Source organism: Lagenorhynchus albirostris, chromosome 5 (assembly GCF_949774975.1).
Source record: "Lagenorhynchus albirostris chromosome 5, mLagAlb1.1, whole genome shotgun sequence".
Classification (NCBI taxonomy): domain Eukaryota; kingdom Metazoa; phylum Chordata; class Mammalia; order Artiodactyla; family Delphinidae; genus Lagenorhynchus; species Lagenorhynchus albirostris.
This window is the reverse complement of record NC_083099.1, coordinates 16,999,828-17,019,882: the sequence shown is the minus strand read 5'-3', so window position 1 is coordinate 17,019,882 and position 20,055 is coordinate 16,999,828. Positions and strand designations below refer to the sequence as shown.

The 20,055-nt window shown below is 33.7% G+C and overlaps 1 protein-coding gene across 2 annotated transcripts in view; it reads left to right on the top strand.

Annotated features, from left to right (window-relative positions):
• Nucleotides 1–20,055, top strand: part of TSC22D2 (TSC22 domain family member 2) — a 50,726-nt gene that overhangs the window by 14,205 nt on the left and 16,466 nt on the right. The window contains exon 2 of one of the 2 annotated variants that reach the window (XM_060149633.1): nt 1,985–2,056. The exons of the other annotated variant lie outside the window; for it this stretch is intronic. Coding sequence (XP_060005616.1) covers nt 1,985–2,056 — 72 coding nt within the window. The remainder of the gene's footprint in view (nt 1–1,984; nt 2,057–20,055) is intronic. 2 annotated transcript variants of the gene reach the window in all.

Sequence of the window (20,055 nt, the reverse complement as noted above, 5' to 3'; positions counted from 1 at the left end):
TTCTGAAGCACTGTGCCACCAGGGAAGTCCTGATAATATATCTTTTTTTTTTTTAACATCTTTATTGGGGTATAATTGCTTTACAACGGTGTGTAGTTTCTGCTTTATAACAAAGTGAATCAGTGATACATATACATATGTTCACATATCTCTTCCCTCTTGCCTCTCCCTCCCTCCCACCCTCCCTATCCCACCCCTCCAGGTGGTCACAAAGCACCGAGCCGATATCCCTGTGCCATGTGGCTGCTTCCCACTAGCTATCTACCTTACGTTTGTTAGTGTATATATGTGATAATATATGTCTTGATGTCCTGTGAGTTTTGAAGTCATGGAATTCTATTGAGTATTTTATTTGATGATCATTGATACTTGATTGCTATTCCAGTAGAAGTTGGAAATAGTTTTCTTATTGTACTAATAATACTGCAGATTCTCCTAAGGCACTAGTTAGGGTCTCAGAATTGCCATGTTGTATCTGAACCTCATTTTGACGATAAAGATAATAACTGTCATTTATTGAGCATTGACTAAATGCCAGGAGCACTAGTTACCTATTACCCTGCAAGGCTAGATGGTAATACCACCATTTAACTGATGGAGACAGACCTAGAGAGGTTAAAATTTAACTCTGTTATATGTTTAGCATAGTGGTTTAAGAGCATAAACCCTGGGACCAGATTGCCATTTAACTAGCTCTGTGACATTGGGCAAGTTACTTCTGTCTGACCCAGTTTCCTTATCTGTGAGATGGGAATAATAACAGCACCTAGCTCTTAGGGCTGTTGTAGTATTGAGTTAATAAATGTAAGGCACTTAGAATAGTGTCTGGTATACAGTATTCTTAGCTTGCTACTGTTATTCTGCTACAGCACCGGTCAGGAATTTTAGAAGTGATGTGGCAAGTTTTTGTTGGCTCCCTATTGTATGGGTTGGGAGTGGCGGAGACCATGGAAATATGCTGAGGTGGAGACAGAACTGTTAGAGAGCAGGTTTGTCAAAGGTTAGTCTCCTGAGAACTTCTGAGATGTGAGGTGAAACCAGCATGCTGAGAGCTTGCCCCATTAAGATTCTATAGTTATAGCCCTAGGGAATGTGTCTCCAGGGAATAGTAGAAATGGATGGTGATAATGGTGTATAAGTTCTTACCCCTTAAAGGGGCACTGTACAAAGGCAGGAAGTTAGAAGGCTGCCCTCCAATTGCAGCACCATTTTTTGCCTTAACCCAGAGAAACCACCCATAAATAAATGAATTCTGAAGGTGGAAATTGTGTCAAGTCCAACCCAGAAAAGGACTCATTGGTCACCATCAAATCCTGTCAAATAGGTCCTATGAAGAATTTTCATATCATGAAGCTATTGTTTAACTAATTTTACATGAATACTGTACCTGAGAACAGCTTTGTTAAACTGTTAAATGTGTAGGGATTTATAAAGGCATCTGATACAGAGTAGTTGTTGATTTTGGCTATGAACTGGTCACATTCATATGTATGTAAATATATACACACACAACTGGGTGCTAGTTAGTATTTCATTTTATCTGTATTACACCTTTTTTTTTAGAACTGTGATCCTGAATTGTTAGGGTCTGCTGGATTTTGTCCAGTTTTAAAATTTCTTTCGAAATGTTTTTAATCAAGCTTATGTGGGTTTTTCTTTTTATTAAAGCAGTTGCATGGTATTAGAAATCTAAAATCGTTTTCTTTAATTTTTTGGGAAATGAGTTTATTTTATTTTTTTAATTTTTATTGGAGTGTATTTGCTTTACAATGTTGTGTTAGTTTCTACTGTACAGCAAAGTGAATCAGCTATACGTATATCCCCTCTTTTGGATTTCCTTCCCGTTTAGGTCACCACAGAGCATTGAGTAGAGTTCCCTGTGCTATACAGTAGGTTCTCATTAGTTTTCCATCTTTTTTTGAAAAGTAAGTGATTTTACTGTACTTTCTCAACTTCATTTCCATTTGATTCTTGGATCTCACAGGAATCCTTCAACTGCTTTCTTCCAAGCGTTCCATTTGAACACGATTCAGGAATCAAAGAACCTCTGGGATAGGTATGAATACTTTCATATGGAATGCATACATGCAAAAGTGTATGCATGAACTGCTTTGTACTGTAATGGTTTCTCATCATTAAAACTGATGTTTATTATTTTAGGAGGGGGGAAAATCACATGGTATCTAGCATGGGACAAAGCAGCAAAATAAACCAAAAGGACAAACTATATTTTAAATAGAATATAGACATACTTTCCTTTTTACTGCACTTAAAAGTGTATTTTTTGAAGGGCTTTTTCTATTGGATTTTATTACATGAAATATCCCCTTACCCATGTGTATTTAATGTAAGAACATATTTTATAAAATAAACTACCTACAGTTATTTTAATTTTGTGCCATTTTATATGATTTCTCTGTAAAAGCCTTAGTAACTCAAAGCAAAATGTTATTTCATATTAAGAAATTGGAGGAAGGAAAAGACTAAGGTATCAAAGTAGTAGTCATTGTTTAATTCTCGGCAAGAAAATTTAACCTTAAGCTTGTTTGCTAGAATTTACCAGATCTGCATTACTGTTTTATAAACCCCTAAAACAGTTTGTTTTCTCACAGAAATGTTGTATAAATTTTATTTTTAACTTTTTAAAATATAGACTGAAGTCTTGGAGTTCATGTATGGCAGCAGATACTTTGGTTTATCTTTCTGCTTAATACACATTTTAAGTAGTATATGCTCTGTTCACTTATTTTGCTGAATATTTATTAGCACTCCATCATTCTGTGTCTAATTAATAGAAGTTGAGTGCAAACAATGTTTTTAAAACTCACACAAAGCTTTGTTAGATTCTTTTAACTCTGCTTGGCAGTGCATTTGTGTCCTTTGGCATATTTTGGATAACACTCCTAGACTCAACTGCATCTCTTTCATTAGAATAGAGTATTGCTATGTGCATGTACATGTCATGTGAAGACATGGTCTACATTGCTCAGAAATGATAACAGTGTCTTAATTCTTAGGCTTGATTTACCGTATCACTCAAGAAATTTTCTAACAAACTGTCTTTTTGGTGATGTGTTCCTTACTTAACTTAAAAATGTTTTTAAATGGTTACTTGTAGAACAAGAAGTTTTAAAATGTATAGTGCTATGTTTATAAATTCAATTTTTAAATTGTATAGCTGTAGCAATATAAATTGAGACATAAATGTAAATTGTGGCATGAAACAAGCATGAAGTTTTAATCATTCAAATGGCTTACCAGATGTAGCCAGGGTGAGTACTTTGGGGCGTACTTTATACTTTTCCCTTAGAAAAAGGAAAAATAGTACTCTTTAGAAATGTTATAAAATAGTTTTTAGATATATGGTAATTTATTTCAAATAGCTAACTTTCATGAGCTACCGTGACATCAATATGAATAATACCTATTATTTTCATCAAAACAATGTAGAAAGTTTTGAGCTTTATCTTTTATAATTTGGATCTAATTAAAAGATTTCTTTTCATTATAAAGCAGCTGTAGAAGTTGCCTGCTCATCATTTGTTACAGCTAAATACTCCTTATCTGTTTTCTTTTTTAGATACCAGAAACATTTAAGGTATCAGAAATCAGGCAGGCTGCTTTATCTATAGTTTCTCATGGGTTGAAAATATTTTCTCTTCTTCTTGGAGCCTCTTGTCCAGAACCAAAGAATTTTAAGAGATACTTGGATACTTGTCTATAGTGTGTTAGTGCCAAAATATAATCAAAACTTATATTCTATATCAGCCATTCTTCACTGTAAGTTGGCATGTTAGTACCAAGGTGACAAGCCTAACGCAGTAGAAACTGACTAGTGGCTTCCTTTTAGCTTTTCAACTAGCTTAATTAATTTTCAGTTGAGAAGAGCAGTAGTGTCTGGCCTTATTAGTTCTAACCATCTACAACTTCAGTTGGCAGGTTTCTGCAAACTTTTTAATAGGCTATGAGCTAATAAAGTATTGTGGGACTGTTTATTTGTTTTCTTCGCAGACAGGGGTTGAAGATTAATGTGTGTTAAGCTTTGAAAAATATCTCACCAAGCTGCCTTGTTCATTTTTGACTATTATAAATTTAAGACTTTTTAATATTATTAATAATTTGGCAATTATCAGTATTTTTCAAGGATGATTCTATTAAATAGAACCATTCAGAGATTTAAGGGACTATAAATTCCTTACATTATTTACTTAAGAGGTATAAATTTGCCTATCAATGTGGATATATACCATATTTCAGGCTCCTGTTTATGAAATCTTAGAAATCATTTTCAGTAGGGGCAGCTTTTAAGCTCTGTGCCAATTTTTATTAAACCTGCCCTAGGTATGTGAAGATTCTTGGTTTTTGCCTTACTTGAAAGACTGGTATATTTTTTTCCCCAGAATTCTTTCAGCAGACTATCTTTTAATCAAAATATAAGTAACTAGTATACCTTCCTCACATTGACTTAGAGCTCTCTAATGGCCCGTTTGTTTTCTCCACTATTTAAATTAGAGTTAGCAAGTTGAGAAGCTTTCCCTCAGTCTGCTTCTGCCTATATTTAGATATTCTCTCTTTCCATTGATACCCAATGTTTTATTCAGTTATTATACTAAAGTCGAAGCTCCTGTCAAGCCTTCCTTTCCCTTTTCCTGTAGGTGCCATCATTTTCTGTCTTCTGCATTGTCATCAGGGAATCAGTAGGCTGAAATCATCACCATAGATACTGATAGCTAAAATAATACAGGGAGCCCAGATTATCTGCATTGACTGTTTATTAAAATGAATAATGTAGCTTTCTGGAGATTACCTTACTCTCCAGAAAGCTTTTAAGCCCTGTGCCAATTTTTAGTGATAGCCTAGCCTATTGGCATTTCAGAATAGTAACTTGAAAATTTGACTTCCTGTTTTTTCTTCTTTAAAAAACAGCTTCCCAGACTTAATCATTATTGGCATTACTTTGTTAAATCGACAGAATTAGTTTAGAAACCTATCCTGATGATCACTGGGGAGCAGGCTCTCGTTGGGAGTCCTTTGTCTGTAAAAGCTAAGGGTAAGAATTTATAGCAAACAACTTTACCCTCTTGTAAATATCAGGTCAGTAAGGTAAAGGAGTACTAGAGGGAAGAAACTTTACCTCAGGTAGCCTAAAGGAAGAAATCAGGTAGCTCGTAAGGATTTACCCTTATTGATAAACACTTAAAAGTGTTTCTGCCTCAATGAAGAAAATACTTAAATGTAGTTAACAAATGAGAGTAACAGTTGCTAGGTGCACCATCTCCTTGAGTCAGCTTGTCCTTCCTCATGATAGCACCAATATTTAAAGAGAAATGAATAAGGAAAGTAGTATACATGAATTATTAACTTAAAATGGATGTCTGAGTAAGTTTATGTCTTTTTCTAGATACTTGATGATTTCAGTTAAATTAAGTCTTTATAGTGATTACTTACATCTATTTACATCTAGTTTCACAGTTGTTGCATTAAAACGTTCTTGTTAAATAACCTCAAGTATTTTGTGTTAGAAAAGGCATCCAATATTTCCTGTCATTGTGAGATTTCATTTTTGAAGTTAGGAGTAAATCAGAACTAAACTACTCCTATGACACGATTTGTTTTGTTTCGCTCATACTCCAGGAAGCTTGGATATATCATTAACATCCACTTGTTAACCCAAATTGTAAAAACTCAGGTTTCAGAATTTGGATAATCTAGTTTTTGAATGCTCAGTGCTAATGACTTTTTAAAAATCTTTCTATTGAAGTATATTTTGTATCAGAAAAGTCCACCATTCATAATTGTACAGCTCAAACTGAACACATCTGTGTGACTAGCACCCAGATCAAGATACAGTAGTATAAGCTCTTCATGACCCCTTCGTGCCCCCTTCCTATTATTTCCCTCCTCTATCTTAATTTGCAGTAAGTGGAATCATACACTATGTATTTTGTGTCTATCCTCTTTTATCCAGTATTATGTTTGAGGTTCATCTATATGTTTCTGCATAGTGGATCTGAACTACATAATTTTAAGAATCACCATGGTGGGTTACTTGTTAGAGATTTTTACTGGTTAAATGTTGTCTCCTAATAATTATACTCTAAGTACCTTGAGGATATAAGCCCAAACTGTTATGTAACCACACCAAATATATTTCCTAACAATTTGTACCTAGTACTTACATAATTTATTATCTGATTATATTTTGACCAATTTCAGTTAAGGGTATCTAGTAGAGGGTAATCAGAGATGCTAAAAATTAGAGGAAAAGTTTTTAATGGCCTGTCATCTTTTTAGGACTGGATCTCAGATTTAGATGAAAACCTAAGAACATGCTTATAAAATGTTCAGATGACGTTAAAGCAGGAAGTCATAGCTATTATTGGATGAAAGCATTTGTGAATTTAACAGTCTAAAGTATGTGCAGCAATTTAGAAAGTGAAAGAACGTGTATGTAAATTCAGGGAGGTTGAAACTTAAGTTGAATAGGTAGAGTAAAAAGTACCTAGATACTGGTTGGCTGCATTTTACAGTAATTGGTTAGCAAGTGACAAGCCTGCTACAAAAGCTAATGTAATTTGAGGCAATATTTATCTAACTAAAATGAATAGGAAAAGATGGTGACAGACCTATTGTACTCCATTTCTATAGGATAGTTACTCTAAATACAAAGCTAACTAGAAAATCTACTTTCTTTATATTCCACCTGGACAGCCAGGTGGGTGTTTCAAGAGGCAGGCTTGAGCTTACTTTCTGAAAGGAGATGGGCCCCCAGGGAAATAGTCTTGCCAATCACTAGAAATAATAAAGCTGTCATCCTATTAATCAGGAATGTTTGACTTTGAGGTTTAGAGCCAATTACTTTCAAAATCCCTATGTGTGGAGTTTTATTGCCCCACCACTTAATTCTAAAGGAAAAAAGAAAAGAGGTAAGAAAAGTTTTGAAATTGATCTACTTTACTTCTGTTTTGTCTTTGTTGCCCATGATTTTAAGAAAACCTCAAAGAGCTGTGAATTTGCTTAAGGAATAGAAGGCTAACAAACTATTCTCTATTAGGGAAGAATTCCCATGTCAGAGACAATTAAGCGGTGGCCACAAATTGGGAAACCAATGGTTGGGTAGAATTTGGTCGTGCAGAGTGAAAGGACCAAGGAAATGGCACCTTCCAGTTAGAGGAAATAGTGTGAACTACTGTGGAAGTACAGGGCATATGTGATAAGGATGGTTAAATTTGATTGGTGCATAAAACATTTGAAGACAACAGAGAAGAAATGGTGGATTGGGTAGAGATCAAAGATATTAGAAGGGTAATGAAGGCCTGAATTAGGCAATGGAGATAAGGAAAGAATGGTTATCAGAAGGTTAGAATTAAAGAATTTTGCTACTGATTGGATATGATAGGGAAGCAGTCAAATTTGACTCCAACGTGTCAGACCTAATTGAGGGAATGGTGGTACCATTAGGAAGTATTAGTGAAATAGTTGGTTTGGGAAGGAGAAAATAGTGATGAGATTTTGTTTTGAGTCGAAGAGCCAGTGGAAAGTCAAGGTGGAAGTAAATACTCAGGGTACAGCTTTAGCTGCAGACTTGCAGCTTGGTAGAGAAGTTAAGGCTAGAAGAGATTGAAGAATCTTTTATTTATTTGTTTGTTTGTTTATATTATTTTATTTTAGAGTTCAAGCTTTAGGAAAGGCTAACATTTCCTAGGAACAGAGTAGGGAAAAAGGGTCAAGCCAGGACCTTGGGCAGCACTACCTACATTTAGAGAACAGCAGAAACTTTGAAGAAGATAAGTGGTCTTAGAGACTAGAAGATTCTAAGAATATTATTTCCTAACCAAAAAGAAGGGAAAATCTTTGAATCTCTGTTTTGAAAAAATTTTAAATTTTCAATAATCTTACCAAGTTCAACATTTGTTAACATTTAGTCATACTTGCTTTATCATCCTAACATTATTTAGGAACCATTTAAGAGTAACTTCAGATAGCATGTCTATTAACCCCAAAATACTTTAGCATATGTTTCCTATCACGTAAAAAGTAGTATAATTACCAAATTCAGATTTGTTAGACTATTATCTAATATGTAACATACAGTTCATATTCACATTTTTGCCAGTTGTCCCAATAATGTCATTCATGACCATTTTTTACCTGATCCAAGAGCCTAAACAAGATCACAGATTACATTTAATTATGAAACACCTATCTTTTTTCCTCCTGTCTTATATAAATAAATAAGTACTTCACTTCTATTAGCCTCCTGTAAGATTGTTTAAATATTCACCAATAAAGGAAGTGCTAATGTTCTGGATGAAATACTGGGAAAAAATGCATCTGCTTAACTAGTCTGTATTATAAGGGCTGGGGAGAAGAGAGAGGAAAGGAAGTACTGCCTAAAATCCAGCTAAAACAACTACTGGGATTAGAGAAGTTTTTAAGAGGAGTCTTTTATTTCTCAAAGTTTAGTAGGGGGGTGGCAAGAGAAGAACATGTGGCTATTAATGTGGGTATATCCCTTAGAACAGAAATTGAGGTATATTCTTGTACTAGTTTTTTCTGTACTGTGATTTTTATACATATGTATTAAATTGGGATTTTAATTATCTTGAGTTGAGAAAAAGTAGTATAACTTAAAGACATTTTTACTCACCACTTGGGTTCACAAAGTATGTGACTGCTATCCTTTATGGTTTGTTGTATCCTCCTAGTTTTATTGTGATAGTTGCCTAAGGTGGATTGTCTGCTGCCAGATTTCTAACCATAGATCTGTATCTCATTGTTTGAAGTGGTGTTTCAGTGAATCCTAAACATTTCTTCTCCTCTTAGCTTTTCTGTGGCTAGCTGAAATGGGACACCTGACATGCTGATATTATTTTCAGCACATGATTGGGCTTCAGAATTGGTGATGAGAAATTATTAACTGCTCATCCACTGTTACATGCTTCTGTTCATGTGCTTACCACCTTCTCCTTTAGTTAGTAAATTTTCTCTACATAAGTCACCACAGCCTACCTACTCTGAGAGGTCTTGATAATTATTTTCAGGATGAAATTTGAGAAACAATTAAAAAACTCGGAAATAAGGTCTCTTTGTTATTGTTGTATTTTAACTTTTCACCAGATGGGTTTTAAGTAAACCAAGCCTTTGAACAGAACAGAAACGTGTGTGTATAATTTGCTAAACCCATCTTATTTTTTTCCTGAAGAATCTAGAACTCTAGCAAAGCTTTTTAAGAGAAGACTCTTACTGAACTTGTTCAGATGAGAAGGAAATTTAAATATAGCCTGAAATTATTGAACCAGAACAAACATATAACATCTGTTTGGGGTTTTTTTCCATTCTAGTTCTTCAACAATTTAAAAGTATGAACTCATACCTCTTCTATGTATTTAAACCTGCAGATAGTTTTGGCAGCCTATTGAGAAGAAAGAAATATTAAGTGGAATTATTTTAATATTTTGTTTTCATTAAGATTTGGGTTGATAGGTAGTTAGATGAGAGAAATGACTGACTGTATTCTAGCTGACATTCTTTGTGTGTGTGTGTGTGCACTTGTACTAATATTCTAAATCACGCAAATCAGGAAATGTGTTAGATTTTTGTGATGGATATAGAGCATTTAAATGCATTTGCTTACCAGAAATTAGCTTCTGTGTTTAGGCTTCACTTGACAACTTCTAAAATGTTTTCCACATTTGACAAGTAAATTTAAATAGGTGGTAATAATTTAGAATGTGTATTCATTGATAAATATCCTCAAGAAATAACGTTTTTATGCTGTTTTGTTTCCTGGTTATTGTCAAAGTTTGAAGATCCTCGGTGATAAATACTAAAAAATTTGGAAGGTGCTCATTGTATTTTTTTCGGTTTTTTTTTTTTTTTTGCGGTATATGGGCCTCTCACTGTTGTGGCCTCTCCCGCTGCGGAGCACAGCCGCTCCCCAGCATGTGGGATCTTCCCGGACCAGGGCACGAACCCGTGTCCCCTGCATCGGCAGGCAGACTCTCAACCACTGCGCCACCAGGGAAGCCCTTTTTTCGGTTTTTAATTGTGATATTTGGCCCAGAAATAGTGGTGCTGTAACCTGTATCCTGGAAGCCAAAAACATCTTTCTATTAATACATGTCTACTAGTGGTAATATCAAGATAAAGAAGGTATTCTCTTTCTAGACCTACACACTATTAGAAGGAGAACAGGAAGGGAAAAAGAGTTGTTGTGTCTGACTAATCCCACTCATGTTCACAGTGACTATTAACCATTAATCTTCAGAAAATTTCTGTCTTTATTTACAGCAGCTGTTTCTTAGATATTGCTAACTTAGTCCAGAAAATGCTGCTAAATGTATGTCTGGGATGGTCATAGCGTAGTTTGTTTCAAGAAATTAGACGTTAACTCTTAGGCGTAACACGTGTTGATATTTAAAATTTTAAGAACAGTTACATTTCTTTTATGTTAACTGTTGTTATAACAAGAGCTCGAAGTCAAATATATAGCTCTGTGTTATTAACAAAGCCTGCAGGACCTTATTGCATATATTTGAGTAACACACAACTTGCTTCTGCTTACTTTGTTTTCCCATTTTTATCTTCTCCCACCCCCAATTTCAATTTCCTTTTTTTTTCTTCTTTTTTTTGGTCTCCTCTCTATAAGCTGTTTCTACTCCTTTTGAAAGAAAGAAGAGTATGAATCATTTGTGAATAAACATGATCTGTTAAAAAATATCTATCACTATCTTGTTAGAGCTGCATTTCAAAGCTGCACCAGTAGGTGCATTTGATACAATACATAAAATGCTAAACATCTTTTTTTTTAAGTTTTTGACATAACTGATCATTGTCTTAAATTATATCTTGGCTCAACCACAAGTACAAGTTTCCTATAATTGTGTATGTCTTTTTATATGTGAGTTTCTTGGAACACTGTGTCAGTGTTCTTATTCTGTTAGGTACGTTTGGGCTAATTTTTTCCCATAAGTTTATCTTTGATATTTCTAGCCTCATTTCTCCAATACATATGGAAAGACTATATGTAATTATCAGGGGCATGCAGGGTTGCCCCATTTTCCCCTTTTCACCATTAAACAATAAGTTTTTCTGACTTTTACAGAAGCAAGCATTGATCTATATGATGTCTAAGAATTCTCAAAACAGTGTAGTAAACTTATTAAAGAAATGTGTTTTACGCTTTGAAAGTGAAATTTTGTACCAAAAGAAGCTAAGCACATTCATTCAAATAGCAAGTTCCTTTAGGAACTCTTAGGTATAGGTTTGTCTGATTTCACGTATCTGTTTTCAAATAATGACTTGGAAATTGCAAGTCATCTACCTCTTTGCCCCTGTGCTCACTCTTTTGTTCTATTAATATAAGTTTGCCATAAAATAAGCTAAATAATGGTAAACTTAAGCCTAGTTATTGCTGGACTATACTATAAGAACTTTCAATAGCACATTCTCAGTTAAATGGGATTTTTTTTCCTCAGCAATTAAAGAAGAATGAAATGATATCTATAGGAAATGTTCAAGATTTGTTTTTGATAGCAATCTTGCCAGAGATTCAAGATTATGATTGATATATTAGAACAGCTTTCTAAATAAATATTCAGGAGAATTCTAATTTTAAGTTAAATTTTAAAGGATATCTAATTAATCTTAACTCTGTTACTCATCCACAAGCACTTCAGTTACTCAGTTTTATTTCAGATTTTTAATAAGGATTTCCTACATGTTGGAATTTAGTGATTGAAACTCTTCAGTTGTGAGCCTTTTACTCGGTAACAGCTAATTTTGAAAATGCATGCTCGGGAAAAATTTGATACAGAAGTTTTACATACTTTCAGTGTATACAGCTCTTACGTCCTAAATTTCCTATACATTTGTGTGGTGCACACACCCTTAAAATTATCTTTTTTATAAGCATCACAGTAAAATAACTAAGTCTGCTTTATATGGCTGGTTTAATTCTGTCTTCCAAAGATTTTTTTTTCCAGGCATTTATCATAACAGTGCTTGTTGTTGGCTGGTCCTTTAACAAAGGACCAAGTAGTCTGCCCTTTAAATGACTAGTTCATCAAAGCCTTACAGACAAGTAAATTACCAGCATTACTGATAGATATATCTCAGGAAGCATTTACTTTGCTAAATAAGTATTGTATCTTCTCATGAGACTTGTCCCTCAAAAGAGTAAATCATTAAAGTGTCTTCTTTTGTTTTTTAAATTATGGTAGTATTTTGGTTGATAGGAGACAAGAGTTGCATAAAAACTTTCTAAAAACATTTTGGTAATAATGTTGATGAAATCACCACAACCCTAAACTATTATTTATCCAAATAAATATGGATTTTTGCCTTCACCAGGTGATTATTGTCTTTTCATAGCCCAGCCTTATAATGTAGTTGTGTGGTTTTATTGAAGTCAAATGTGTTGTGAGATTACATTTGGAAAGATTATATTTGTAAATTGGAAAAATTCTAATAGATCTTCGGATTGTATAGAAGACTTTTAAATGACCGTGTGTGTTTAATAGAAAATTTTCGTTAAAAGTTAAAATGTATAACAACGTAACTCCATCCCCCTGTATTTGGGTCAAATATCTCTGGAGAGATGGCTGCAGAGTTTCCTTTACAATGCTGTCTTTGAGTTTTCTATCGGTTTGCACATATTAGTCTTCTTGAATAAGGGCCTCCTCCTTTCCCCTTCCCCCTTACCCCATTATGCCATTTTATTTAGGGGGTTAATGTAGGTAAAAATATGCCCATAAATATGAGGGTTGCCTTTTCTGTGGATTACTGGCAACTAAAAATATAAATCAGCATTCTTATCAAACAGAAAATGTTATTAATATTACCTTCCAGCGATTAAAATAGGTGCCCAATTGAAAGCTTTGTAAAAAAATTTAATAAATGTAAGATTATATTCTTAAGGAAGTAAGTTTTACCATTATTAAATCCTCCTACCCCCAGTTTTCTTCCATGCCCATACGCAGATGAGCAGTAGGATTACTCCTGAACAGGATACATTGTTATATCTATTATATAAAACACATAATAAAATTTCATTCTTTCCATCATGTTCTCTGATTTTAAAATTGGGGATGATAGAGATAGACTAGGATTTAGGTGTAAAAATTGAATGCTGTCTTGAGCATTTAAATGAATGATATAGATTATTACTGATCCAGCCACCTGTGCTGTATAAGTCTAGAAATTCATATATGGCTGTGGACCAAACAGTAGAACTCAAGTGCCATTCTGCAGGACTACAAAGCTGTCTATACCAAGTTATGGTGTTAAATCATAATTTCTGGATCATGATCTTAAACCTTTGATTGGTTCCATTTCTACTTGACTCTTTACTAACAAGTATTCTGATGGCCTCAAAGTCCATGTTATTTAAAGTTTGAAGTATCCATATCAAATATGAAATTATTTTACATTAAAATACTTAAGTACAAAATATCAGTTGTGTAATCATGGTAAAACATACAACTTTGCTATAAAAGATTTCTAAAGGCTATTTGATTAAAACACTTATTTACTTAAACTCTTTGCTAGAATTTTTTTTAGAATTCAGCATCGGAGGAGGAATGTGACATAATAATGATCGAAAGCCGAAAGTTTAAAAGTTGTGATGCCCTCACATGGTTGGAGGGTTATTCTAGCTTCTAAGGACTGAATGTTGTCCACAAGAGTGTCTCATCAGGTCATAAATTGGTAAGACTTAATGGATTAGATTTTATGTATTATACCTGATGTTATTGTATTGAGATGAATATTTATGAGCAAACTGAGCACATTGTATAACTTAAGAGTATAGTATTAAATATATAAGTTAAAACTTGGAGTTTTAAATACTTGGAGTATGTAATTCTTTCAGAGTCTCATGAGACTCAAGACCCTGTCTTTGCAGTGGTGTTTAATAATCAGTTTAAAAAATAAAGTGACATCCTATATTATAGTAAGATTATTTAAATATTGCTATTGCATCTGCTGTAGATGCTTACAGTATAGTTAGGGGCCCCATATACCTTCTAGTTAATATCCCAAGAGATATTTGAGAAATAATATATTAATCTTTTATTTTTATAAAAAAATTTTCATCCATTTTCTCCATGAAATATAATTTAAATAGTTTTATTACTTGTGGGATTTTATTTTTCTCAATAAAAGACATTTTTCCTGCTGTCTCTAAAAATAAAAGCCAAAGAAATTGTCTCAATTCCTAGTTGAGAACACCTAAGATGACAATATCAAATGAAAATGATATATTTGAAGTCAATATACATTTTTTGTGTGCCCTGAAAAAACATTTCCTTTCAGAACTGTATTCTGCTTAGAAAGCAAAAATTTTCAAATTTGTTTTGTATACCTTCTTATTTTGCTTTGTTTTACACAGCTGTATTTTGTAGGGGGACTCTCAAAATAATACAGTTTAGATTAGGATAATACTGTTTAGATTAGGATATCATAATCTTCAACCTGATCATCATATTTTGTGTATGAAGAAAAAGAATCTGGGTTAAGTTATACTTCCAAGGTTACACAGAAAATATTAGAATTAATATTTTCATTAAAATATGGTGCACATATCCTACAAGTCTATCAAAGTTATTTGAAAGTATCATCTAAATAGGCTACAATATCTATTTCTGACCTTATTCTTAACCAGAGATATGTTATTCTCTTATACACACACATACCCGTTCTGTCTTTTGAATAATATTCTAAATTGTTTCAGATAATAGTATTCCATGACTTCGTGTTGATCATATTCTGTATATAAACTTAAGGTTCTTAAACCAGTAATAACAATCAATGGTATTTTGGAAGGAAATACAACAAAACTGTTGTCCCTTATTCTATATATATTTTTCATTTTTATTTTTTTATTTTGTACAATATATCCGTAAAACTTTGGTAGTTAGGAAAATACGTTCTGATTTCTTTAGTAGGATATCCATATTTAGTAGTCAGTGGGTGGCCTTCAGGGGATCCTGAAGCCTGTGGAATTTTGGATAGAACTTTATGTATGTTTTCAGTGGAAAGTTCAGAGTATTTGCCAGGTTTTCAAAAACAGTTGAGTGACATTGCTAGTGAATGTTTGTGTCTAAAGGACAAGCCTTGTTAGACACCCAAGTATGTGACTTATGAAGAAAGTTTTTAATGAATACACTGATCTGTTAACTCCTACTGATATTTTTCCAAGGCTAGTTTATTATAAGTGACCATTAGACTGATAGAACAAATCAGAGCCTAATTTCTTTTAGTTTAGAACTTGCATTCTGTCCGTCTCTGTGCTCAAGTGTTGATTGGATTTCTCCACAGAGTAGTTGCTTTTTTTTGCTACTTAGTGGTTACTGTGTCTCAGGGACTGCTAAGTAGAAATACTTAGCATGATACCATAGTAAGTATTTTTGACATGTTATCTCATTTAATGTTCACAGCAGTTGTATAGATACTATCAATAGCCTCAGTTTATAGAGAAGAAAATTGAAAGCCTGGAGAGATTAAGTAACTTTTTCGGGTCACATAGCCATTAAGTGGTAGAACTAGGATTCAAATCTAGCTTTCTAAGTGGAGCCTGGGCTCTCAATTGATATGCAGGTATAGAGAGTAACCCTGGAAAACTTGAAGGATAAGATAAGGGAAAATTTCATGTTGTATGAAGATGTGAATACATAAATTTGATTTCCTTTGAACTTAAGTATTAATAGCAATGGGTCATCCTAATTATAAAACCATCTTTTAAAGCACTTGCCAAAAAATAAATTTGGTAAGTTGCTTACTGTCTAAAATCATTTATTGTATGGTAAAATAACCCATTCAAATTTAATGCTTATAATTATAAGCAAGTATATATGTATTAGGAAAGTTTTAGTACTTACTAGAATAGTATTGTACTAACTGTAACCATTAAGGAATTCACCCTTTAATATTTAGGATTTATAAATAGCAAACACTGGAAGCAGTTTAAAAAGCTACTTCAAGCCGCGAATGTTTCTTGGGATAGGGACATGAATCACATGAAAAACCCCCTACTAAACCACATCACATTTGCCCTTAGTTGTGAATAATTCTATAAAGAAACCTCTTTTATGTCTACTTTTAAAACATTTTTGCAGCAAAATTTATTTGGGGGGGGTGGATTTTATTGAGCACCTACTTTGTGCAAATCCTTTTCATTGGTTTAATTTTATCCTCAGATGAGCTCCAAACCTTATAACCTTTTCCCTGTTTTTAAGTGTTTATAATAAAGTTCCTGAGTCTAAATATGGCTTAAAGGTAAATCTACAATAAAAGTACTGCTTAAAACAAAAACAAGTAAAACTATAAGAATTTTTTTTCTTCAGTTAAATTGAAGTAGACTGCAGGTCAAGTATAAATTTGATTGAAAATATACAAACAACATAATAGGTCATCAGAATATGAGAATCCTGTATTAAAAGTCCCCTTTCAGATAACATATTTGTACCCCAGCTTTTTTAGTAGTAATATATGTACCCTTTCAAAATTAAGCTATGGAAGTTTGGGAAATAGAATAAGAACAGTTACACCTAATCCATGTTTTAGCACAATTGCTGTCTCAGTGTTTACATATTCCCTTCCAGATTTTGAGCACATATGCATGGATATTAATAGTTGCAATCATGGTTAAGTAGCTTTTAAATAGTTTTTAGTGTTCCAGATATTTGTCCATTTGTACAAAGCTTATACTGATATATATAAGTTTTGAATTTTGGACTGATATTTCGACAACTGTGAAACCGTCCTTTCCAGTTTTTCTTCCTATCTCTCTGGTTGTTTCTTCTCAGTCCCCTTGGCAGACTTTTCCTTTCTTTTTGTCCTTTCAAGTATTATTGGTGTACTCAGGATGCTGTCCAGACCCACTCTTCACATTCTTTATCATGCTAAGAGCATATAGATGGCTTTGGATGTCCTCTGTATGCTGTAGGAAGCCATGTATATGCACCTGGCACTCAAACTCATTACCTGTGCATCTGTCCTTACGTTCAAATTTCCCTGATTTTTCACAGCCAACTTTCATAGCTATCTGATCTTTCATAACCAGTTAATGACAAAGTGCTGCCATGTCTACCTCCTGAGTATTTCTTCAGCATATTCATCTCTCTCATCATCTATTCAGGGCACAGTCCTTTATTAATTGGAATTGCAACAAACTTCTAACTGGTGTTCATTATTTGAGTTTTCCTGCTGTTCTTTTTACTTGGAACATTTGTGTGTGTGTATCCTTTTCTTCTCCACCCAGCTGTGGCACTTCCTCTACTAAACATTTTTCCTTGACCCTAGATCTTGATTATATGCTCCCAAAACACCCTCTATAATCTTGCCCTGTCTGAGCATTTATCACATCTCTGACTTGTCTGTCTCTTTCATTAAATTATAAACTCTGGGATTATGTTTATTTGATAGTGTATTCCTTAAAAAGCAAGAGTCAGCTGTAAAAAGTAAGTCACCTAACTCCTAAGTCAATATTCTTTGAGTATTTTATGACATTCAGATTTAGGCCGCTATACCTAACTAATACAGATTACATAGTTAACGTATTAAGTGCTTACCATGTGCCAGACATTCATGTGTTATCTCACTGAATCCTAGCATCTGGTCCTATTATTATCCTTTGAAGAGGCTAAATAACTTGTGTGAGGTCATATTGTAAAAATGATGGAGTTGGGATTCAAACCTGGGTATGACTCCAGAGCCAAAGCCCTTTTATTTGATACCACCTCCGAGTTTATCCTCTGAGTCTAGAATTATAAATCTGAGTTGGAGGGGAATTTAATGGTCATTTATTCCAACCACTTGTCTCATACTTGAATCATGTCTGCAACACACCTTCCAAGTTTTCATCTAGCCTTTGAACACCTCCAGTGATGTTTATCTTAGCATCCTGGTCTTCTTTCTTTTTCCATTTCATGTTTAAACCTTTTATAAACCCTTCCTGTACAGCAGAGAATCTAAAATGTGAAGCAGAAAAATATCTTGCCATCACTTAAAGATTTAGGAAAGAGATTAGGTTCATGTAAAAATGTAAGCTGCAGTACAGTCTATGGAAACACTGAACCGAGCATATTCTCTAGTTATTCTGTTAGTTTTCATATCTGCTATAATCAAGAATATGGGTTCTAGTTCATGGCCTTAAGTCATCGGTTTTAGTTCTAAAGCTCTTTTTCAAAATGGATAAGGAGACATTGCTTAACATCTTAGAGATCGCAAGGATGTTTCCCCTCTTCGAAATTATTGATTCTAGTGATGATGTAAGAGTTTCATGGGACTCCTTTATATGTGCTTTGATCCACCAGTGTAAAAAGAGTGAAGTACTTCTGAATTTCTTCAGAATCCTGGATCTAGTTCACTTAGAACTTTTACTTGTTCATGACACATACTCAAAGGCATGACAGTTTGAGTTGTCTTCTTTCTCTGACTTGACCAAACCGGCAAGTCTTTGGTCTCCTCTTTCCACTTTCAGGATAGCTGTTGGTTTCTTTTACTTTTTCCCTAGATTCAGTTCTGTCTGTCTATAGAGAATGATATTGGGGAATACCCCATAGATGGATATTTATGAAGTGTGATTATATAATTAAGCCTTCACTAGATTTACAAAAAGATTTTCCCCTGAATCCATGATTCTAATGTAAAAAGACATTTGTCAAGATTTTTATCCAAAAGATCATTGAGTTTTTAAAGTCCGCTTTATTTTCCACAAAGTCTACTATGACTTTGTCATCACCATGTTCCATACATGGAACTGCTAAGTTTCAGTGGCATAATTTTGTCAGAAGTAACCTGAAAATCCATAGAGCTCTGACTTTTCTTTTCCTCAAACTTAGACAGTTTCTCTACTTACTTCAGTTGCCTATATTATATAAAAAAATGTTATACTTTCTTCCTTCTCAGTGAGAAACAGTCAATCAGATGCTTTCATCATAAAAAGGTTTATTGGCTTTTTATTTAAGCTGAGTTTGTCAGGGAGAGGAAAAAAACAAATTCTCAGGAGGTCTTCCCATTTTCACTGTGTTCCAGTGATACCCTTAATTAGTTTCTAATAGTTTAAGTAGCCGGTTAATTTCTGAACTCTTTTTCCTGGCACAGTAAGCTCAACTTGACATAAGTTCATGTTGAATTTACAAAATATAATTAGATAATATATTAAATACTGTATGTTTTATTCCATCTTTTTCTTCAATTAAATGTTCAGTATCAATTATATGCAGAGTGTTGCAATAAGTAGACCCTTGAGATGGACACAATTCCTGCCTTTAAGGTTTAATTCAAGGGAGAAGAACATTCAGTGAAAACAACAAAAACAGAATTATTTATGGAAGAGTCAGAGGGATGGGGCCTACCGGCAAGAAATGAAGAGAGCAAAGATTATGTTGGTAAAGCATCCCATTTCATTTCATTCTTATCTCTAGAATCTAAATTGATTTAACAAATTTCAAGTCATGATGTAAGTCTAGAAATCATCATAAATTTTTTACATAAATTGATGCCTACAAACTATTGTAAAGTTCTGCCATTAACCACGTCTATCTTACAGAATTGTTATTGCCTGGAATAATTCCAGGATGTGGATCTAGATTGAAATGAGAAGAAGTAGGGAATTCCTTGGTGGTCCGGTAGTTAGGACTTGGTGCTTTCACTGCCGGGGGGGCCCGGGTTCAATCCCTGGTTAGGGAAATAAGATCCCTCAAGCCGAGCAGCCAAAAAAAAAATAAAGAAAGAAGTAAGAAAAAGTAGTTAGCTGTTAAAAACTTTTTGCCACTGAAAATGTACATATCTGAGTATAGTTCTCCTTGAGTAAAAAAACCTTATAACCCTTTAGATTTTATAATAACTGCTACTTTATACTTTTCTTTATTGTCCTATACCAGAATTCCTTTTTGACTTAGGTAATTCTAAAGCAGTGATTCTCAACTAGAGTAAATGTGGTTTAGAAGCAAAACAACACTTTATCTCTCTCCTATGAGTTGTTTTTAGTAATATTTATTGTTGTAATGTCATGTAACACTAAAGAAAGGCATGAGATAGTTTTAGTTA